The sequence below is a fragment of the Perognathus longimembris genome, chromosome 17 (genome assembly GCF_023159225.1).
Source record: "Perognathus longimembris pacificus isolate PPM17 chromosome 17, ASM2315922v1, whole genome shotgun sequence".
NCBI lineage: Eukaryota > Metazoa > Chordata > Mammalia > Rodentia > Heteromyidae > Perognathus > Perognathus longimembris.
In genome coordinates, this window is record NC_063177.1 from 17575726 (window position 1) to 17600145 (window position 24420).

Consider the following 24420-nt stretch of genomic DNA (forward strand, 5'->3'; position numbering starts at 1 on the left):
ATTTAAATCACCTTTTATATTGTCATCTCCACTCCTCAAAAAAAAAAGTTCAGGAAGCTTAAAAAATGCATGATATAATCCAATAAAAATAGATGAAAACATTACCCTGAGGGGAAAGCAGAAGGAAAGGAACAAAGCTAGGGTCAAGGTCATGCACAGAAATGGTAGCTTTGTAAAATTGCTAAAGGTGCTTGCAAATTCGGATGACTTTTCTAGAGGCTAAAAGCAAAGAATTGTGGCCTACAATGAAGTTCAAAGTATACAAAAGATTAAAAACAAAAAAACTGGTGCTGGGTATAGCTCAGTGTAGAGCACGTGCTTAGCATGCATGAGGTCCTGAGTTTGATCCTTAGTACCAAAAAATAAAGTATACATATTTTTTTTAAAAAAATAGGCCAGGAGCAGTGGCTCACACCTGCAATCACAGTTATCTAGGAGGCAGAGATTATCAAGCATGGCAGTTATAAGGCCACCACAGGCAGTAAGTTAGCAATAGTCCATCTCAATAAACAAGCTGAGCTTTTGGTAGCATATGCCCATGGTCCCAGCTACTAGACAGGCATAGTAAGAAGGGCTAAGGTTTGGGCTGGCTCCAAGCAAAAACAAGAGACCCTATTTGAAAAAAATAACTAGAGCAAGAAAGGGCTGGCTCCAAGTGGTGGCCCTGAGTTTGAATCTCAGTACCACCCAAATAATAAATAAAGTGAGTATATAACTGAGTGGTAGAATGCTTGCCCAACGTATATGAGGCCCTGGGTTTGATTTTCAACACTGCCCAAAATTAATAAGTAAGTAAACAAAATAAATCCATCACTTGCTCAAAAGAAGCTTAACTTTTACTGGGTACTGTAGGTTAATTTATCAATGATAAATTCCTTTAAGTGGGATTTCCAAATTAAGGGTTTTGAAGATTTTTAAGGTTTCTGAGGTATAGTTGCCAAATTTCTCTTAGCAACAGTTGTCCCAATTCCCACCCTTACCAGTAGTCTTCTCTCATCCTTACATGGGGATGAGATGATCATTTGAGCAGATATGACAGATGCAAATTCAGTGTTTTCATCTGAAATCATTAAATTATTTATGCTGACTATTTTTTCATGTCCAGACTGGCAATACGTATTGGATAGATTGTATTCACCTATTTTTACAAATTAGCTCTCTTTCTAAAATCCTATCTGGAAGAAGCTCTTTCTTAAAGAGCTTTCTTTACCAGACATGTTACTAGTATTATTCGTTGCTTTGTTTATACTTTTTGATACCTAAGGGTTTATTCTTTTAAAAGTAAAATCATATTTTTCCCTTTTTTCCTCCCTCTGAGTTAGTCAACAAATATTTGTAATTTTCTTACTCTGCCCCACTCTGAAATGTCCCAACTTAACCGAGAAAAGCAAGCTTCCGTCAGCTCAAGGCCACTCAGCAGTAGGGCAGGGCCAGTGCTGGGATGCTGATGGCCTACATTAGGGTATGGTGGTATCAGTTAAGTGTGGAAATAAATGAGAACAAATAACGTCCCAGGCAAAGATCCAGAGGACCAGGCCTGCAAGAGGTAAGGACACTGGACACGCTGCACCTCTGAGACGCTTCTTCAGTCATGTTATGAGTGTTCCAGGGCTCAACTGCACCAGATTTGTCTGTGCACATCTGCACACACCCCCAACACAGGTGGGAAGGGGAAGAAGCATGCCCACACCATGGCCCAGGAGCCTGTTAGGAGAGCCAGAAGAGGTCACACATGAAGGACACCTGTTGATGTATATGATGTTTGCAAAAAGCCAGGGTATCACAATACTGCTAGAAGATCAAGGTAAAAATCCAGAATCATCAGATGAAGACAGCTGCACCTAACTGTGGCACCAAAGGACAACCAAGTCATGTTAACACTTAGGAAACACCTGTGGCCTGCCCAGCCATAAGCCAGCAATGGAGCCTGTGACACAGCCGGGTGGGTGGGGCTGGATGGAACTCCTTTTCCCACTGAACCGTTAGTTACAAAGGCAGTCATGCCTCAGTTATTCCAGAGTCATTTTTGAGGTGAAGAAGTAAATCCCACAGGAGAAAGGACAAAGCAAGAACAGTGCTGGGATGGAATGTAAGCAAGTGCTTTACGACTAAACTACTCCCACCCCACACCCTGCACTCCTAGTTTAACTCTTATACTGGAAATTAAGTACTTCACCAAGAAAAAGACTGGAAAGGAGGTATTCACATCGAAAAGAAAAAGAATCTAGTTTGTTTCTCAGGTAATCATTATTTCTGAAGAATACTACGATGAGTAGTCCAAGTCCTAGTTCTCAACATTCAGGGAATTTCCTCCCCTGAAAAAGTTATTCTTACTCAGCTCCAATCATGACGCTTTGGGAACAGGAAAAGTGTTTATATGTGTCATTTATTAATGCCCCTAGAAATCCACGCCCCCCCCCGACAGTTGTGGGGCAGTTGTGGGGCTTGAACTCTTTTTCAAGACTAGCACTCTACCACTTGGAGCCACAGCTCCATTCCTGGTTTTTCAATGGAGGAAAAAGAGTCTCATGGGGACTTTTTCTGCCCAGGCTGACTTTGAACTGTAATCCTCAGATCTCAGCCTCCTGAGTAGCTAGGATTACAGGCATGAGTGCCGGGCTTCCTAGAAATTCTTTATGTCAGAGGTTCATCATCCCCACTTTTCAGAGGAGGAAACTGAGGCTCAAGACTAAATGATGGGACCAAAGATCACCCTTTGGTCCATATGGAAGTAAGACCATTCCACTGGGGTTATGGCCAAGTATGTGGTGGATGCCCACCCATGTCAGAAGCCACCCTGCCAGGGGTGAGAAGCAGCTATCTAACCAAGAGAAGTACTGAAAAACAACAAAAAAAAGCAAACATAATGAGGTGTGAGTACATGCCGTAAAAGTTACCCCAAGTAATTTTTAGGAGGGCAGGGAATGTGAACACTTGTGGAAATACAAGTGTTCTTCTGCAAAGCCAAAGGTGTGGTGAGCCCAGGTTGCCATCAAGAAGTGCCATGGGAGCAGGGCCTGGGATGCCTACCTTGGATTCCATAAAGCCGGTTGAGGCGTGACCGCCGAGCTTCATCGGTGTAGGGGACAGCAAGCCAGGGCATCTCACTGAAGTACTGTTTGAACGACTCCTCTGACCTATAGGGAGACATGGCAAACAAGGCACTGTCATCCTATGTGCACCACCTGGTCCTCTCACCAGTCCCCTGGGCTGTGATAAGGTCAGGATTACTAATGCTGGTGCTTCCCCCAGGCCGTGGATGGTGCTATCCCATCTGTTCTGGTATCCACTAAGAAGCAAAGGCCACCACACTGCAGGTAGAGCCAAAGGAAAGTGGCATGTTGGGTCATATCAATGTCCTCCTCAATCGCATCCTGCCAACTACACTCATGCCCGACTTTCCATCCTCAACATGGACAGGCCAACTTCCACAGGCAGCTTAGAAGTATGCACTGTCCCAGGCTACATCTGATTCGCTTATGGAGCTGTGATATGTACAGGATCACACATTTAAAACAAAGCATATGATTCCATGTGTTGGGAACTCCAAGGAAGACAAACCTACCCATCTAATAGAAAGCTGATCAGAGCCTCCCTGGGGCTGGGCTTGAAGGCATGGAAAGACCAAGAAGGGCGCACAAAGGAACCTTGTGGGTGATGGAAATGTTTCATGTCTCAACTGTGATGATGATTACATGTGCAGACACATTAGACAAAACTTACTGAACAGTTTGCTTAAAATGTGTACATTTTATTGTGTTGAAATCAGATTTCAATATAAAGTGATTTAAACAGGAAAGCTATTTAAAGCTTTGGCATGCCATCAGGCTTGCTCCTCCTACCTTCCTCAACCCCCACCCACCCTCCAGGACCACAGGGTAATTAACAGCATGGGAAGTTCCACAGGACACAGTAACAGGCAAAAGGAGTCCCGAGTGCTGGCATCTCAGAGATGCTTCTGTGTACAGGGCCTTAGGAGGCAGAAGCACCTGGCAATGAAGTCTGGATTGGGGCCAGAGTTCTGAGCTAAAGGATGCTCATGATGAGTAAAGCAGGACAGGAGGGGAGAAGTGGGTGAAACTGAGGCCAACAGGACCTGACTTCCTCAGGGAAGAACATCCCCACCCTACACCCTTGTTTTTGTGATTATCCATTCAGGTCCAAATAGTTCCAGCTAGAGTATGTAGCCAGAGTTATAAAAATGACTGTATATCAATCCAAGACACATGTCATATTGCATTAGTTTGTGACTCTCTTCCATCTTTAACCCCCCCCCTCTCTCTCTCTATATATATATTTTTGCCAGTCCTGGGGCTTGAACTCAGGGCTTGAGCACTGTCCTGGCTTCTTTTTGCTGAAGGCTAGCACTCTACCACTTGAGCCACAGCACTACTTCCAGCTTTTTCTATATATGTGGTGCTGAGGAATTGAACCCAGGGCTTCATGTATATGAGGCGAGCACTTTACCACTAGGCCATATTCCCAGCCCACCCCTCTGTATCTTTTTTTTTTTTTTTGGCCAGTCCTGGGCCTTGGACTCAGGGCCTGAGCACTGTCCCTGGCTTCCTTTTGCTCAAGGCTAGCACTCTGCCACTTGAGCCACAGTGCCACTTCTGGCCGTTTTCTGTATATGTGTATAGGAGGCAAGCTCTCTTGCCACTAGGCCATATCTCCAGCCCCTCCCCCCCCTGTATCTTTTCCTCATGATTTAGAAATGGAATAAATGAGAAAGCATATCCTAATCTCATAATCCAGGCCTAGACTAGGATGTGTTCAATGTTTGCAGCAAGAAGAGGTGTTTTCGGGCTCCATTCAGACAATTCATGAGTCTGACATAAAATGTATTGGCCCCTCTGCCAATAATCCCAGCTCCTACCTTCCATGCTTCACAACTAGAAAGTAAGGAATGTGAGGTAAAAGATAGGAGGACTAGCCACATATGGAGCAGTTATAGGACAGTCATTGGCACACGTTACCTGTCTGCACTAACAAAGATGATCTCAAACTTCTGGCCTGCCTCCTTGATCTTCCGGTAGGATTCCACCAGCACCCGGGTTAGGCTTCGGCAGGGTGGGCACTGAAAGACAAGATCAGGACCCACGAAGTGCCATCAGGGGCCAGATAAGCAAGACCCAAGTAGGACTGGCCTTGTAAACTCAGTTCATAAGAGATGAAAATAAGCTCATCTCTCTTCTCAGGGAGCATCCAGCCCAGGCTCTAGCCAGTCCATACTGTACGCCAAGAGGCAGCAGCTAGTATAGCTCCTTAGGGACCCTGAGAGAAGCTTATCAGAATGGGCTGGAGGAGAAGCCATTGTCCTGATGCTGTCACTGTTCATCGTGTAAAGCACTTATTGCCTGCCAACAATATGCAGAGGGCAAGAAGGCCAGGGAATGCCTGTCAAGGGCTCAAATGTCCAGAAGCCAACCATAGAGGGGCAGGGACCAAACACTCACCCAGTGTGCGGAGAAATAGACTCCCACGTGAGACCCCTCCAGACTGCTGCTCTCCAGCGACTGCTCGTTATTTCTAAGCAAGGGCCCGGAAATGACTTCCCTGAAGGGCTTAGGCCCCCAAGGGAATTCCAGACCTGAAACAAGGCAATAGAGGTCAAGAATGTCAAGGCTCTTTGTGATAGCCTGGGACCCAGAAAGCCCTCTGGCTGCAGGTGCAACTCCATGATCAGATGGCATTTGTAAAGACAGTTGCAGGACCTTCAGCTAACAAGGAGACCAAAGTGGGATTCATCCACACCCAAGCCCTATTACCCTTGAAGCAGTGGTTCCCCCAGCCTGGATGACCGGAAGACCCACCTCCAAAGGGCCATCTTGGGATGCAGAAATAAGGCGTCAGATGTACAGTGAAACAAACAGAACAGACTCCAAAGGTAACTCAAAGGAGGTGAGCCAATCCCAACCCTGGCATCTTAGTGGTTTTTAATGCTGACTGCACATTTGGATCCACTGGGGAAACTTCAAAACAGGATGCAGTTGGGCCTTGTTCCCAGAGATTCTCATGCAACTGATCTGGGCTGGGACTCAGGGAATGAAGTGAGAATTTAAGTTTCATGAACCATAAAGAGTGAAACCTTCTTAACCCCTATGTTAGACATATTCCGATGACATTTAAGCTCCAGGCAGGAGAGTAAACAATAGGCTCGCAGCACAACACAGCAGTATTTTCTCACTGGGTGGTCCATGGCCCACTGCCTCAAAATTGCTCAAGGGGGTGGGTAGAAGATGGAAGAGAGAAGCAGAGACCAGTTAAAAATGCAGGTGGCCAAGCCCACCATGAAACAAAAGAATACAAATGGGGAGGGGGGTGCAGAACATCTATATTATTAAAACTGTCAGAGGGGAGGGAAGAGTGTATGTTAAAGGGATCAGCACTTAAATCTGAGAAGGATTTGGTTCCATCATGCCCTGTTTTTTACAGAGGGTAAATTTTTCTACATGGGAAGTTTTATTTTTTTGCTGGGAAAATGGCTGACCAGGGCTTAAGTTCTAACTAGCTTGGTGAGAGAATGGAGATCTCGTGTCACTCCAGTATGAGTGGAAAAGGGCAGATCCTGGTCCACCACTGAGCAGAGGTCAGAGCAGCCTCCCCAGTGTGTGGCATCAGCCAGCTGGTCAGCACGGTCTGCAGGGTTTAGGCAGCACCAAGAAAGAAGGTGCATTTGGCACAAAGCCAGGAGAGCCACAAAGGGACTGTGACTTTGCTGTGGTGAGATAGATAGAACCCCTTTAATCCCCAAACCTGAAGTCAAAAGCCATTTTTTATGTGTATTACGCCAGCACTGGGGCTTAAATTCAGGGTCATTGGCTTTCAATCAAGCCATATTCAACCACTCTACCACTCAAGCCACACCTCCACTCTGGCTTTTGGCTGGTTCAATCTGAATCTCTGATTTGTCCTCCTGGGCAAGCTTTGCACCTTGATTCTGAGATCTCAACCTCCCAAAAAGGCAGGATTACAGGCTTGAGCTACTGGGGCCCCATATGAAATCTAAAACTTTGAAAGCCGTGCTAGTGCTCAAAAAGTTTCATATTTCAGATTCCAGATGGTCAGATGAAGGATGTTCAACTGATAAGTCTCTGCAAACACTTCAAATCTGAAAAACTTCAAAACAGGAAGAATTTCTTCCTTCAAGCATTTCAGATAAGGGGATATCTATATTTAAAGAGGAAAAACAAACCCTCCTCTTTGCTGGCCTCTAGCTGCTAAGGTGTCAACCACTACTGAAACAGCACAAGAGGTCAGTGTCTGGGTTCTTGCTGCTTTTCAACAGTCTCCTCCGCCTTCCAGGCTGAACTTCCTTTTCCAGACTCCATCTGCTTCTGCCCATGAGTTAAAGGCCCCAGGAGGGACATTCAGATCCCTTTAAAAATCTTAACCATGACCAAGAGAATACCATCATTTCATCCAGACAGCATTCCCCAGCCAGCCAACTCAACCACTTACGTATGTATAATCTGTCTCACTCATTTCTCTCCACCACCACCACTACCACCACCACCACCACCACCACCACCACCGAGGAGGAGGAAGAGGTCAGGGCGGGGAAGTGGGGGAGTCTGGTGATTAGAGCACAGAAGAACACAGCAGCACTTTACCTTCTGGGTCATCTCGGATCACCAGGAGGCCGTTCCTGCATACAACCTTTCCAGTGGTGGCATCCAGGAATATTAGTGATGGAATGTTGGAAATTCGGTACTTGTTCCAAAGTTTCAGCTGTAAAAAGGAAAGTTAAAGAATGTAAGTAAAGCCCAGTCCAATCAATGGTGTTCTTTCAAGTTACATGGGCCCAAGAAGAGATGAACAGGAAAGCAGAAAAGTATAAAGGAATAACTAGCCCAGAGCCGGGCTGCTGGGCAAAGGAATAGTTTAACTACAATCCACACGATCCCTGTGGCCTGCAAGTCCACAGGTTCAGGTGATGACAGAGGTGATGAGGACCATGATTCTCCCCATCTCCTCCATGGGGACATTCTCTGAAAAGCATGAGCAACATGGCCAGTCCTGGGCACAGGAAGAGTGGGGCAGTGAGGCATCTGAGGGCAATGGGCCTCAGGAGGAAGGCTGCATGAAGCAGAGGGGAAGGCCTGTGTCGCTGTGGATCTGATTGTTTTTAATTCACCCTAAGCAGCAAGGGAGGAGGCAAAGCACCTGCCAAGAAACAGTAGGCTTCCCTGCCTGTAGAGACACGTTTCTTGGCAGGAAAAGATACCCATCTCAAACTGGATGAGCCCTGGCAGACAGTTTGCAATGACCAGCACTGTCACTTCCAGAGGGCTCTGACTCAAGAGTCAGACAAAATATTCGAGAGAGAGATGCAAAGACAAATAAGACTGTCCTGCCACTGGTATGAGAGGCAGGAGAGGCAGTAATTTTCTGTGCAAGAGAAAAGGAAGGGAAGGAAGGAAGAAAGGGAGGGAGGAAGGGAAAAAAGAGTAAGGTGACTTAACTTTCTTAGTTTAAAAATAATTCTTGAGGGGAGAGAAGTCATAATTGGAAAAAATTAATAGCTACAGTAACCCACAAACATTAAAGTAAAAAACAAAATAAGTCACCACCCATGGTTCATCATTTAGGGAAAACTTGGACCATTTTTAGTAGTCCTGGGTTTTAAACTCAAGGCCCTGTGCTTGCTAGTGGGCGCTAAATCATTGGGATAGACCATAGTCTAGCTTAGACTGATTTCTATTTCCATCAGCTGTGTGTGTGTGTGTGTGTGTGTGTGTGTGTGTGAGAGAGAGAGAGAGAGAGAGAGAGAGAGAGAGAGAGAGAGAGAGAGAGAGAGAGAGTCCTAGGGCTTAAACTCAGGGCCTGGGTGCTGTCCCTGAGCTTTTTTTCCTCAGTCTAGCACTCTACCACCTGACCTACAGCTCCACTTCTGGCTTTTTGGTGATTAATTTGATAAGAGTTTCACAGACTTTTATGCCTAGGCTGGCTTCAAACTGAGGCCCTCAGATCTCAGCCTCCTGAATAACTAGGAGTACACAGGAGTGAGTTACCAACACCTGTCTTGCACTGGTTACTATTGAGATAAGGTCTCACTTTCTGCTGAAGTACCTGGACTGAGATCTGCCTATTTTACACTTCCTACTATAGCTGGCATGACAGGCCAACACTTTCATATTCAGCTTCTTCTGTTGCAACAGGGACTTCTAGACTGTTCTGCTTGGGCTGGGCTGGATGGATTAGTCTTGAGGTACCCATTGGACATACAAGTGATTTCAAGTAGGTATCTAGATTTCTGGATCTAGACTCTGGAGAGAGGAAGGTCTTGAGATAGAAATCAAGGATCAGGGGCCAGGAGTTTGGCCTAGTGGTTGAATGCTTGCGTAGCATGCACAAAGCTCTGGGTTCAATTCCTCTGTGCCACATACATAGGAAAAGCTGGAAGTAGCACTGTGGCTCAAGTGGTAGAGCACTAGCCTTGAGCAAAAAAAGCTCAAGGACAGTGCCCAGGCCTTGAGTTCGAGCCCCAGGACTGGCAAAAACAAACAAACAAACAAACACAAAACCCAACCAAACAAAAGAAATCAAGGATCATTCATGACTAGATGTCTTAGGAGGGGACACAACTGAAGAAGAGATTGCAGGGCAGAGCCAGTTACTGCAGACACAGAGGGCAGAGAGGGTGGACAGAAGACCTCAGGCAATGGTGTTAGATGCTCCTGCACAGTGTCCATGGGTTAAGGGGGAGTCAACGGCACAGGAGAAGGAATGGACACAGTTCTGTCCAGCATGTGCCTCCAGGGGGGCTGTCCCAAACTGGAGCCGTCTTGCCAAATGGGACCCATCAAGAGAAAAACAGAAAGAAAAGCCATTATTACACATAATATATATATATGAAATGATTAAGAGAAAATAGAATAGGCTGAATCAATTATCATAGACAATTTTCCTTAAGGTTTTTGCTGCAGAGGGGCCAGGTATGGTGGGATATGCCTGCAGTTGCAAGATGCAACTTCAGGAGAGAGAGGTCAGGAGGATTGGGGTTTGAGGTCGGCCATGGAAAGAAGTTACCAAGACCCCATCTCAACAGATAAGCTGAGGATAGTGGTGTACACTGTAAGTTCAGCCACTCAGGAGGTAGGAGGATGGCAGTCCCTTGGACAAAGTTTGGGACCCTACCTGAAAAACTGAAATAAAAAGGACTGGGAGTATATTTGTTGTTCTAAGGTTAAATGATCTTTGCTTTCTTAGAAGAAATCATCCTTGGTCCTGTGTATTATTCAAGGATTGTTTGGATCACATCCTCCCTGGGGTTCACAGTAAAAAACAAAACAAAACAAAAAAAAAACACCTTGAACAGAATTCTTTTTGAATAACTAAATATTTCCTAAAGCAAACTGTAGCCTGTGAGCCTTAAATAGAAAGGTGGCAGGTACAACATGATTACAATAGAATGGTTTGGATGTAGGCACCCGGATTACACATGAACTGTATTCATGTGGCTAGGGTTTGAACCCAGGGCCTTTCCCTTGCTAGACAGGTGTTCTACCATTTGACCCATACTCCCAGCCAGACAAGATCCATCTTTTCTCTCAGAACTCTCTTTTGGAGAACTAACTTGTACAACCCTTAACTTCCCTCCTCCTTAAATGAGGTTCTTTCTTTTTCATGGGGTCTAGGAAGACAGTGAGCAGGTCTTGGCATGTGTCTTATCCATTCATTGTTGAATCTTTGTTTCCTGGTGGAGTCCCACTGATTTAGTGGAAAATTTGTATTTGGACTCAAAACTGGCACTGAAGGGTGGATCTTTTTATAGACTAACCCATCATGTGGTAACTTTATATGACTGTGATTTATTTAGGAACTTATTTATCAGTGAGCTCTGTCCGTGATTGACATGGACTTTCTCTCTCATGCTGTAGCATCAAGGTTACTCAGCTCCAATACAGAATGGATGGCGCAGGAATGATCACTGTAGCATGTGGTCCTGTAGGCTTCAGTGCCTGTGTCAAAAAGTACCTTTTAGGATGGAGAAGTCATGGAGGCCTGTGCTGAGGAGTTTCTTGTTCTGACTGGATGTGGGAAAGTCTTGAGCTTAAAGAATGACTCACCTCTGTGCCTTAGGGTAAAAGATGCCAAGTCACCAATGGTCCTCAAAAACAGTGGCTTTACAACCATTTGGGGGTCCCTTTTGAAGATATAGCTCTGGATAATTTTCCCCAGAGCAAAAGGCACACACACACAAAAAATGTGTATAATTTCCCAGAGCTCATGTGACTCCCTTGAAGCCTGTCGTGGAACATGCCTGACTGCAGGATGTCTGTGGGCCCTAGATAAAGCCCCTCCCCCCTTGTCTTAAGAGTTCATTTTAATGCAGTTCTTAACCTTGACCTTGACCTTGACTGGTAAGAGCTATAATCATGTTCCATCTTTATTCCCACAATTAAAATTTCCTCCAATACAAGCAGCATGAGTCTAAAATCTAAAATACTGGCAGAGTGAAGAGTGGGCAATAAAATTCCACCATCCTGCCACTGCAGGGGACCTGCCTCCTTGAGAACTGGTGAGTGTCAGCAGGGTCCAATCTGCCCCTTCTTGGCCTTTGGATTGGTAGTATCAAAGCACCCAGGGCTGGGAGCTAAACTGCACTTGTCTTTAAAGCATCTCAAAGAAACAAGTTCATGTTCTTTCTTGGTATTACATGGGAGTCAGGCCAGCCCTCTGCATGCGAGCTACCTGCCTCCCTCCGTGACCCCAGTGGAGCATTTAACCACTAATGCTTCCTTACCATAAGGAAGGGCTCTCTGGGGAGGAAACACAGTAGTGTAGAAACAAGGCTTCAAGGTGTTGGGCGGCCACCCAGGCCCTGTACCTTGTTAGATATCAGCAGGGAAAGAGGAAACAGATTTGGGGCAGCTTTCATCCCCCACTTAGCTCAGTCACATCCACATAACAAGAGGAGTGTGAGAGTGAGAGGAGGCAACATGAATGGAGACAGTAAACTCCTAAACGCATTGCACACATGGGGCAAATAATTAATACTGGAATCTATGCTTATTTCCCCTTTGTCTTGTCAGTATCCTCCTCAAAAACATTTCTCTGGCAACAGTATTTTACAGCAAATCAATCAATTGTGCAGTTAGTAGGCTGTAAATGAAATGACTCGGGAAATGGGTATTTCCTTCTGAGCAAATGGTGTATTTCTATAACACATAGATACTTGGGGGCCTGTTTTATGGGATCTGTTCACTGTTCTCTTCTTTCTTTATTGCCTTCCTCTCCTTTGTAGATTTCCAGATTTGAAAGGAACATCCAATTTTTTTTTTAATTCTTTGGAGACAAGGCCTTGCTATGTTGAACTTGGCAGGCTACACTTGAACTACTGGGTTCAAGTGACTCTTCTGCCTCAGCAACCTGAGCAGTTGTGACTTCATGCAGCTGGCCACGCCTGGCCTGACTGGGATTTTTTTTTCTTAATTGCCTCTGTGGATTTTACTTTCTGCTCTATCTAAGAGAATCCCGACATGACATGTGAATCTGGAAGGGATTTCTTTTTGGTTCCCCCACTTCTGGCTTGGTGACTAAAGCGTGAAATACAACACAGTCTAGTGTAGCAGGCGTGGGAGGAAAGGGAGCTGAGTCAGGTTCTTCCCATTCCCGCTGCCTTTGAACCTGAACTCAGAGGCTGAATTGAGGGCAAGGGCTTACATTCCACTGGGTTGGAGGAAGTTTCAGAAAAGGTCAAAGGCAACCTAAGCACCTTAAAAGGGCTACACCGCAGTTGGGAAAGCCCGAGTGACTTATACACCTCACATTTGCTTTATCTCCACAAAAAAAGGTCCACCAAAGGTTCATTTTAATGACCTCTTTAACTCACTGTACCCCCTTCTTCTGAGCTACCCAAAGCTCAGATGACCCCAGTAGACTATGTCATAGCAAAACCTTGACCCAGAAATCTAAGTATGAACGATTACTAAGCCAAATATGGAAGCAAGGCAACAAAGACGACATAGAAGAGAAACAAAGCAAAGACTCAACTTGGCTGAAATCAAAAAGGATAACAAAATGGACCATGCCGTTTCTTAAAAGTTTTCATTCCTGGGTCTGGAATCTGGTTCAGATTTCAAGGTTGTGGTTGGAACACTCATCCTTGGGATGCTGGCCAGGAGAGGCTTTTCATAGTGTCCAGGAAACAATGAAGCGAGTATCACAATGGATGCAATTTGGGAGCAGAGGAGAAAGCCGAGCTGACATACAGGCCGGGTGGGATTAGTCAGCACCCACAGATGCCACGGGGAAACACAGACTGGTGATTTCTGACAAGGCCTCGCTCCTGAGGGTGACACAGGATCTGTCTCTCAGGCCGAGGATTGGGGCTTGCACTTGACAGAGGAGCTTAGCTTTGATTTCTCAACAGCTGCTGCAGATCTGGGTGATGTAGCCAAAGCTAACACAGATGGATGGTTAATCAGCAAACTTCTTGGCCAGGTCAGCTGTAGCCTTCTCAGGCAAAGTATCCCTGCCCTTCTACCTAGTGCTGACCAACAGTCAAAACCACCCTTTCTGTGAGCAGCACTGAAAAACAGAGCCTTAACTGTCCCCACGTTTCCTAAGCAAATGTAGCCAAAGCCCGTTACAGACACAGCAGAGGAAAAGTGCCCCGTCCCACCACCCATGTCCAGGCAATGGACCTAGATGTTACTTTAGCACAGGTTCTGCAGCCAGGCTGCCTGGGTCTAAGTCAGCTCTCACCACCCCATAGTTGATAATCCCGGGCAAGCTACTGTAATTCTCTCTGCTTCTTCATCTGCAAAAGTGGGATAACAGAACTGCATCTCATTGGGCTGTTGTGAGGATGAGATGAGTTACATTAAGCGCTCAGACGAAGGTTTGCACAGGGCAGGTGCTGTATCATATGTCTGTGTTGTGCTTTTGTTCACATAATTATAGTTGTCATCCCAGCACCCTCTTCCAAATTGTCCCTAAGACTTTATCCTCACATCCTCAAAGGTCAGGCCAACATTTTGATTTCCATGTTCCTGTAACATAAGTCTTAGTATGTGATTTGACCAGCAGTTGAAATTTTCACGGATTGGTAGAGCTGAATGGTCAGAGGACTTGTTACACTGTGTTCAATCAACAAATGATGGGTAAATGCGGGGAGTAAGAAGGGACAAAAGGAGGAAAGGAAGAAGGGAGGAAAGAACACTCTCTTACACCACCTAGACACTTGTCTAAGTACCCAGGTTCAGCTATTTATGGGTTTTTTTTTGCCAGTCCTGGGCCTTAGACTCAGGGCCTGAGCACTGTCCCTGGCTTCTTTTTGCTCAAGTCTAGCACTCTGCCACTTGAGCCACAGCGCCACTTCTGGCCAATTTCTGTATATGTGGTGCTGGGGAATTGAACCCAGGGCCTCATGTATATAAGGCAAGCACTCTTGCCACTAGGCTATATTCCCAGCCCCTGGGTTCAGCTATTTAAATGCCTTCTTTAACTCTCTTCCTAGATCTTAGGGGGCCAGCATGTTCTTTAAATTGCACTCCTGGGCTGGGAATATGGCCTAGTGGTAAAGTGCTCATCTTGTAAATTGTACTCCTTATACAGAGTTATACCCAAGTGCCAGTGGAATCAGGGCTCTTCTCTCATTATTTAACAGTGCCTCTGACCTCCTGACCCTAAACACTTCCCTGTCCCTCTGCTTGGAGGAGAAGCCAGCCTGTGAGAGCAAGGAACAGATGCAGTGGGCTGGGCCAGGCTGGCCACTGTCATTACTAGTTCCTGAGAATTCAAAATCCTCCCAGTCGATTTGCAATGATGACACTGGATTTTTCAAAGATAAGATCTCACTAATATAGTTCAGAGTGGCCTTTAACTCCCAGTCCTCCTGCCTCAGCCTCCTGAGTGCTAGGATTATAGGAGTATAGCACCATGCCTAGTTGACTCTGAATTTGTGTGGTGCGTGCGCGCGTGCGCGCTGTGTGTGTGTGTGTGTGTGCGCGCGCCATTTCTGGGGCTTGAACTCAGGGCCTGGGGGTTGCCCTTGAGTTTTTTTGCTCAAGGGTAGCACTCTTAACATTTCAAATCACACAAATAAGCACAAGAAGGTAAAAAAATACTAAAGTGAAGCCAGGTATGGTGACACATGCCTATACTCTTAGCCTATACTCAGGAGGGAGAGGCAGGAGGATCATAGTTTGAGGCTCACCCAGGCAAAAAGTATGAGACCCTATTTGGAAATTAAACTAAAGGCAAAAAGACTAGGTCTGTGGTTAAAATGATATAGTAATTGTGTAAGGACATGGGTTCAAACCCCCAGAACTACAAATAAACAAACAAAACCAACAACAACAAAGGAGAAACTATGAGGGATAATGATGAAAGGGGTGACAACCATCAAGATGCATTGTATTCATAAACTTCTTTGTTGAATGGCAGCTCCTTTGTACAACTAAAGGTAATTTAAACAGAGGAACCAGAAGCAATGCTCCTTGTGGCTCAGAGGCCTGTGTCTGGCCACTAGCACTGGCAGTGCAGTTTTGTCATCTGGTGGTGAAGGCTACAGTAGAATACTAGTGAGGATGGAGCATGAACTTGGGGAAGAAGTATCCCAAGTGTGGCCAGTGTTGGAAGCAAAGTTAACTAAAGGAAGCATATTCGGAGATTCCTCCTGGCCATTCCTACAGGCCTTTTAGAAACACAACAACTTAGCTACTAAGCTCCTTTCAGAGTGCCTCACCTGCACTTCAGTTTCCATCATCAGCAACAATTACAAATCACAAAGATTAAAGGGGTGGGGCCGTGACCACAAATACAAAGGCAAATGTGTACATGCTTTCTTCCCACCCTTTCAAAAGTGCTACAGTGCAAAGCATCTCTGAATTCCTCCACTCCACAGCTGGCTTGCAGAGCCCGGCTCCCTAACACTTGGAAGTTGGTATCATTTGTAACACCCATTAAGGAGATTCATTTACTAAGCCATGCAACTTCCTGTCCTAATGACTCCATGAGCCAGAAGATGAGCAGTTTGCTGGGAGTACAAAGCAGCATATGGCCACCACATTCTTCCCAGCCAGCACCAGAGACTAGGGGAAGGCGGCTGGGTTTCCCCATGCTGCACTTCTCACAAGCTGACAGAGGGATTTCCTACAGCCCATCTGCTCCCAAAACCTCCACTGGGCAGAGTGGTTTGGAACAGAGAGGAATGCCTTGAAATAACAGACTACAAATAGGGAAGATCCAAAGAAGTGGCTAGGAGATTTCCTATGAGAGAGAGACAGAGCTAGAGTGGGGCTGGAATCTGAGAGACATGTCCCAACCCTGAAGGCAATCACTTCAGTGGGGAGATAGGGTTTCTGTGGCTCATGTTGCTGTGCATCCTTCTGTTGACAGGACTGGACTAGGTAGGAGAGACTTCAAGTGTGTTTACATTCACTGTGAGCAGTGCCTTTTTTGCTTGAACACTGGGGACCTTGATCTACAACCTTCTTTGAGAGACATGTCACCACCCAACCCAGAAGATTAAGGTCAGACTGATGAGCAACAAATTCTGAATGTTTTCACACCAGATCTTTACAGGGTCATGAGGTTAAAACAATGCAGAAAGGCAGAGAGGAAGTGTAGGAATTAAGGCAATGAGAGTAAGGAGGAGTACCATGCCTTTTAGATTGGGAGTCTAAGAGAAATGTGCTTGTCCAGGCAGCAGTTACATCCAGCTGCCCCTGCTAAGCTGAAAGGTGGTAGGAGATGTTACCAACCTGACTCAACCAATCCATCTCCATTCCTCAGTACTAAACTTAAGGTAATCAGGATTTGACAGATGATGAAAGGATATATATATATATATATATATATATATACATATACATACATACATATATATTACACACATACACATATGTCTTCTCTGCTAATTTAAAAAAAAACAACAGGAGTATAGTGTTCACACCTGCAATTTCAGCCTCTCAAGAGGCAGAGATAGGGGGCTGGGAATATGGCCTAGTGGCAAGAGTGCCTGCCTCCTACACATGAAGCTCTTGGTTCGATTCCCCAGCACCACATATATGGAAAATGCCAGAAGGGGCACTGTGGCTCAGGTGGCAGAGTGCTAGCCTTGAACGGGAAGAAGCCAGGGATGGTGCTCAGGCCCTGAGTCTAAGGCCCAGGACTGGCCAAAAAAAAAAAAAAAGAGGCAGAGATAGGAGAAGCTCTGCCCAAAGCTGGCCCTGGGCAAAAACAAGAGACCCTATCTGAAACAAAAACAAAAGGCCCTGGGAGCATGGCTCAAGTGGCAGAGCTCCTGCCTAGCACAGGTGAGGTCCAGAGTTCAAAATCCAGTACAACTATAAAGAAAAAAATTTTTTTTTTTTTTTTTTTTTTTTTTGGCCAGTCCTGGGCCTTGGACTCAGGGCCTGAGCACTGTCCCTGGCTTCTTCCCGCTCAAGGCTAGCACTCTGCCACTTGAGCCACAGCGCCGCTTCTGGCCGTTTTCTGTATATGTGGTGCTGGGGAATCGAACCTAGGGCCTCGTGTATCCGAGGCAGGCACTCTTGCCACTAGGCTATATCCCCAGCCCCAAGAAAAAAATTTTAATCATATTGTTTTCTTTGTGTGAAAATAGCCTACAGCAGCTCCCCTCCCGCCCCCACCAAATGTTATCAGTATAGACTCCTGGGGACAGGACAACAGGGCCCCAGCCTCCTCAGGTCTGGCTGGGATGACAAACCACCTCCTCACTGCAGCAGCCTCTGGTTTTCTACATATTCATCTGCAGCACATGGAGGCCACATCCAGCATGGATGCCTCGTACAGGGAGCACCAGGAGCACCAGGTGCTACAGTGAAACTGAGCCAACGAGAGAGGGGCACAGCCCAAAGTGTGTGTGTGTGTGTGTGTGTGTGTGTGTGTGTGTGTGTGTGTGTGTGTGTTGGTTCTAGAGCTTGAATTTAGGATCTGTATACTAAGCTTTTTTGCTCAAGCTAGCGCTCTACTACTTGAACCACTGTTGGGCACTGGCTTGCAGCTTTGAAGAGGCAAACTTAGTCGGCCCGCCTCTTCTCCAGCCCTGGGGCCGTGGGGCTGCTAGCCCCACCTGCCTTTACCAGGTCCGGAACTGAAAAGGCGAAGGAAGCTCTAACCAGCCCCGCCTCCTGTCTCAGACCACGTGTGCACCAAGATGGCAACGACCCACCAACCTAGGGGCGGTCCTGTGGGTCATGATATCCACCCTTAGGGGAAGTCCCATGACGTCACCCTTGATGGACAGCCTAACCAGCCTATCACAGTGCCTAGCTAGCCGCTCCAAATCCCTCCCCTTCCTGCCACCATTATTGCTTTAAAAACGCAACCACAGAATAAAGACTTCGGATGTTGTGTGTCCTGTGTCCTGCCTTAAACGTAAGGGGGGCTAGGGGTGGCAGTTTCGGGACTCTACCTCTTCTTGGCTCTACCCTCCTGGGATACACTCCCTGCTCCCTGCTCCTGCCGGCGGGAGAAGCTCCCGGAGCCGGGTGTCCCCTTCATAATTGGTGCCCGAACAGGGATGAGCGAACACGCGGCGAATGAACCTGGGGCTTAGAAGTCCTACCGGCTAGCTGAGTAATCCGAGCTGAGTAATCCTTTCCGGAGGTAAGAGTACCCCTGTTAAAATATGGGGCAGACCCAAAGTCAGTGGAGCGAGCCACCTTTCAAGGTTTTGAGGCTCACGCTCCAAAATACCGATTTGGGCATTCCAGACTCCCAAGCCAAAAAGGCCTGGGAGACCTTAAAATATACTGCACCCTGGGTGGAGACTGCTGGCCTTTTCAGCCTGGCTGCTCGGGAGAGGGACAGCCTTCCCACTGCCCAGGAGGAGAGGGGCTCAATGCCCCGCTCCGATGGGCCGACAGAGGTGTCTGGGCCAGGTCCCCCGGGGTCCTGACTTGAAAGCTGTGGTCCCAAGACACGCGGCGGACGAGCGAGCCACAGAGCGGAAAGCGGCGGGTGCCACCGCTGCCGCAGCTCCCTTGGACCGCCACCGCTGCAGCGGTGCTCACTCACTGAGCATGGGCTCCCCAGCAGATATTGACCCGGGATGCATCCCAACCCGGTGGCAATCCTGGGAGACCCAGGACTTTCGAGAGATTAGAAAAGTAGTCACTGTGGAAGGACCTAATTCTCCCTGGGCCGAGACCCTCCTCCATGGCTGGCTCGTCGATTTTCTACCGCCCAAGACTGGAGGAGGTTAGCCCAGACCATGCTTTCTGGTGCGCCTTTTTTAGACATGCGTGCTGTGCTCAGGCAGAGAGAAATCAAGCTGCCGACCCCCCAGTCCCCATAACCTTTGAAATGTTGTTTGGGTCTGCTGATCTGTATGCTACAAGCCTCCAACAGGCTGCTTTTCCTGCCCCCTATCGAGAGCAGGCATGGACCCTGGGATTGGCGGCATGGAAAAGCTTAGGGAGAGACCCCTCGGAGACCCCGATGCCAGGAATGACTCAAAGGGCTATGGAGGATCTCACCGCCTTTATTGACCAGGTGGAGAGAGGTCTCCTGGAGAAGGCTCCTGGGTCCCAGCTAAACCAGCTTGTCAGGGCCCTGGTGTGGGACGGAATGACCCCAGACTGCAGACTAGCTTGTGCGGGAATAAAGGAGAGATCTATGGAAAGCTGGGTAATTGCTTGCCAGGGTGTCCGCACTCAGGTCCACCGGACACAGTCGTTGACTGCTTCACTTACTGAGGCATCTGGGACAAGGGGCCTTGTTGTGGGCATAGCAAGACAAGCAGGGGGCTCTGTCATGGGCGTAGTGAGGCAAACAGGGGGCTCTGTCATGGGTGTGGCGGCCAGGGCCACTTTAAGAGGGAGTGTCCTTCAGGCCCAGTGAAATCTGGTGCCTCACGAGGACAACCCTCAGGCCAGGCTAAGGTGCTGCCTAAAACACCTTGCCCCCAGTACAAGAAGGGATTTCATTGGCGAAGGGATTGCAAATCCAGATTTGATGCTGGGGGGAAGCCTTTAAACTGGTAGTGGGGCGCCCTCCAGCCCCGTCACCTAAAGGAGGCGACCAGTCTAGCGGCCAGCCTAGTGACCAGCCTAGGGCCCACTAGACAGTCCCAATAGTCCCGGGAATTAGGCCAAGAATAGAAATCATTATAGCAGGGAAAAGGTTCCAATGTTTAATTGACACTGGAGAAGACCAGACTATACTAAGAAAAGAGGAGGCTGCCCTTACAGGTAAAGACTGATAATGGACCTTGCTTTATAAGCAAACCATTACAGAAATTTTTTCAAATGTGGAATATTAAACATACTATTGGAATACCATATAACCCGAGAGGTCAGGCCATAATTGAGAGGCATAATAAGACCCTAAAGGACCAATTATTAAAACAAAAGGGGGGCAGCCCCCATGACCAATTAAGGACAACCATGCTTACATTAAATATTTTAACTTTCTCCAAAGACCAACCTCTGACAGCCTTTCAGAGGCATTGATCAGATCAGGCACCTTATTTAAAGGTGCAAGTCCGATGGAAGGACCCCCCTTACTGGGTCATGACGAGGTCCTGACCCCCTATTAGCGTGGGAAGGGGCTTTGGATGTGTTTTCCCGATTGGGGAACCAAGCCCAAGCTAGAGAACTAAGATATTGTTCACCAGAACCCAAGAGCTCTCTCTCTTGAGGTATGATCTTTGTTCTCCCCAGGAATAAAGAAAAAGACCAAGATGAATCTCTTCCTGCTCCTCCCTGGAACCATGGGAGGCCTGTCTGCGTGCATTGGTGGTGGACGACATCGGAGGCAGCCAGCCTCCCTTCCTCCCAGTGCCCAGCCCTGCTTGCTTCCTGAACTCTGCCTTGGCGTCTTTCATGGCACAATGTTTTGCTGTGGCGATATTGCCTGCAGCTTTGCAAAAGAACTGGAATGGAGTATTGCACTGTTGTTTCCCTTTTGCCTTTCCCCTGCTGCTGAGCTTAGGGGTTCCCATTGGAGGGAAATAGGCGTTGAGGGTTTGGCACCTTGCTTCAATGTTATGATAAAATGTTTGCTAACCACATGCATTCAGTTACCAGCACCTTGGCTGCTGTGAACCTCCAGAGTCGCCAGAGCCTGAACCTGCTTCTACCTCACCGCCAGAGAAGGGGAGTGCTGCCTGCGTTACCATGAGTGGCACAGAAATGGACTAAGAACTCCAATTTTTCCTGGACTGAGCCAAATGGGTGGCTCCTACTCCCCTTTGTGGGAGAGGCCCCATTTGCCTTAGTGCCTCTTGCTAGGACAAATAGGCCTATTTCTTAAGCCAGTGCTGTCAAGTCAACGGTGGTCTTTTGCTTTTAGCCAATTGGGAACCCTATGAGGTTGGTCACGACACCCACCAGGACGTGCAGCCTACCGGGGTGTACAGGCGTGAGGTAGAAATAACAGGGCTTTCTCTTGAGTGCCAATTCCACTCTCCCTGAGTTCTTCTATTGGGCTGGCTGGCCCTGCAGGTAGGTTTGCCTAAAGAGCTAGGGTGTTAGCCCATGATGGGTAAGGCCTCCCATGGGGGAGGCAACCTAAGACAGGCACATGCTCGAGTAAGGCACCTCCTGCTATTTAAAAACAGAAGGGGGAGATGTTGGGCACTGGCTTGCAGCTTTGAAGAGGCGGACTTAGCCGGCCCACCTCGTCTCCAGCCCTGGGGCCGTGTGGCTGCTAGCCCCGCCTGTCTTTACCAGATCCGGAACCGGAAAGGTGGCGAAGGTGGCTCTAACCAGCCCCGCCTCCCGTCTCAGACCACCTGTGCGCCAAGATGGCGGCGACCTACCAACCTAGGGGTGGTCCTGTGGGCCGTGACATCCGCCCTTAGGGGAAGTCCCATGACGTCACCCTTGATGGACAGCCTAACCAGCCTATCACAGTGCCTAGCTAGCCGCTCCAAATCCCTCCCCTTCCTGCCGCCATTATTGCTTTAAAAACGCAACCCCGGAATAAAGACCTTGGATGTTGCTTCGACTTCTCCCCGGAATCACCTGCATGTCCTGTGTCCTGCCTTAAATGTAAGGGGGGGCTCGGGGTGGCGGTTTTGTGACTCTACCTCTTCTCGGCTCTACCCCCCCGGGATACGCTCCCTGCTCTTCCTGCTGGCGGGAGAAGCGCCCGGAGCGGAGTGTCCCCTTCAAACCACAACTCCATTTCTGGATGTTTACTGGTTAATGGGAGATAAGGGTCTCAAGGACTTTCCTGCCTGGGCTGGCTTCAAACCCTGATTCTCAGATCTCAGCCTCCAGCGCAGATAGGATCTCAGGCTTGAGCTGCTGGCACCTAGCCCGATAAGAAGTTTTTAGATGTGATCCAATACATCATCAGCAAGAGAGAATTCTATCCTTCCAGAATCCTACAGGCATCATCTTTACTGGACTTGAAAGGAAAAGCCTATCTCAGTCTCCCTCACTGGATGAGAGCCTGCAGGACACCAAACCTCATGCTGCTTCGTGTCCTCAGTGCCCTGCAAGGTAGGCATACAGTAATGCCCATGGCAATGCCTTCAGCCAGAAAATGTGCTAGCTGCTTCTCACTTGTGACTCTGCAGGCGAAGTATGAGAAACCAGGCAGCCGCTGCTAGTGCGCTTTCACACACATTCATCACGATTCCTAAGCAGCTACTCGCTAAGTTGCCATCCAAAAAAGAAATCAGGCAAATAGTCTCAAAATGCTGTGCGGCTTCCAGTAGATCAGGAATGTGATTGCATAACGCCTCCTAAACCAAATGCTATAAATTACGAGTCAGCGGGTTGAGCTTTTCCATGTCCACTTTCCAAAATGAAAATAAGAGCAGGAAGTGCGGTTTGTGAGAACGACGGCAATGTTTATCATCTCAGCGCCACCCATACCTGTTCCACCACGAAGCCATTAGCACTCAGCACAGCACTCTTTCCAATTTCCTACTTGATTGTTATTTCATCGGGGTTTTTTTGCACCTCGCTGCATAGAAAGCTCTGTTTCTTGGCAGAACTTTCTGAGTGCCCAGTTATAAACCCCTTGTTACCACTTTCCTGCTTCAGGAAGTCCCCACTGAGTGGCAGCCAAATGACAAGGAGAGGAAAGGAAACATTTACAATGATGTGAGAAATTCCCAGTCTATGGGAGGAGGGGGGAAGAGATCAAAGGAGGCATTCGTAAAGGGTTGGTTTGCACAGAGCCTGGCACATGAAGGACTTCCATAAATTGGACTAGATTGTTCCAAGACAATAACATCACCTCACTGGGAACCCAGAAAGTTAGGTACCTCTTCAGCTCTGAAAATGGCACCCACCACATTGCTATGGGCCAGCTGTGTCTAGAGTGAAAGGAATGGAATCTTACACTAAGAAGCTGTGATTACCACATACCAAGATGCCTTTCTACAGAAATGGATTGGGGCTTGCATTGTCCCCTCCACCAGCTCTTGAAATAAAAGGATTCCACAGTACAATTAAATAAGTAACAGCAGGGAGGGAGGGAGTGGGGGGTGAATTGCTTGAAAAGTAGGAGACGAGTGAAAAGATGAAATTCAAGACAGATGTGTCAAAGTTACAAACATATGTCCTTGAGTTTATGCATTCAAGTGATTCATGTAGAATAAGGGGGTAAAGAGCTACATACTCAATATTAGAAATAAGCACAAGAGTAAACAGAACAAAATGGTATACTCTTCTTTCTTGCTTGGTCTTACAAAGAATTCATACCTCTTTTTCTACTAAAGTTTCTATAAAACACAGTGTGTGACGGTTCCAAGATGAAACACTGGAAATTAAGCAGAGGTGCCCTGAGGTCCCTGTCATCCTCAACAGGATGTCAACCACCACCAATTTATATCCAGGTGCTGAATGTTGGTTTCTTATCTCCAAAGGAGGCCGCTGTTGCTGAGTATCTGCAGAATTTCACAAATAGTAGCATTTGTCAGGTTCATGCTTGGCCATTAAAAATAAATAAAGCAGGAAATTTACATGGGCATTTCCATCGAAACCCAAGTCCAAGACTCTGTCCAGAAGAGATATTTTTACAATGCAGTATCAGTGTGTGTTGTTTTACTTCTAAACAGCAAACTCAAAGGGGCCACCATACAATTGGTTCCAAATGCCTTATACTGAGAAAAACACAGGCAGCCTGCTTCACTGGCTAACTTCTCTCAGTTTGAGACTTTAGAAGGAGATAAGTAAGAAAAAACAGCAGGAATGTCCCGAAGTGCCAGCATGTGCTAGAGAGACTGAGGCAGAGTCCAAGTACATAGCACAGAAGATGATGGGGAGGTCACTGGGTTTTCCAGGACAGGTCAAGTGTCATACTCAGGATACTGCTCAACAGACCAGACCCACACCATGCACACATCTGGTCTCTTGTCATCAATGGGCACTTAACGAACACCCACCACTTAGCTAAATATTCATGTCAGATGGTATAGGGACAGAGAGTAAGACAGGGCACTCTGCCTTTTAGAGATGAAAGGAGCCTCACAAGTAAGCA

General features: G+C 47.2%; 1 protein-coding gene across 1 annotated transcript in view; it reads right to left on the bottom strand.

Moving 5' to 3' along the window:
- The window catches only part of Nxn (nucleoredoxin), a 147338-nt gene that overhangs the window by 17111 nt on the left and 105807 nt on the right, over positions 1 to 24420 (bottom strand). The window contains exons 2-5 of the mRNA XM_048366364.1: positions 7614 to 7731; positions 5457 to 5590; positions 4977 to 5077; positions 3031 to 3137 (exon numbers count right to left, since the gene is read on the bottom strand). Of these exons, the coding sequence (XP_048222321.1) occupies positions 3031 to 3137; positions 4977 to 5077; positions 5457 to 5590; positions 7614 to 7731 (460 nt within the window). The remainder of the gene's footprint in view (positions 1 to 3030; positions 3138 to 4976; positions 5078 to 5456; positions 5591 to 7613; positions 7732 to 24420) is intronic.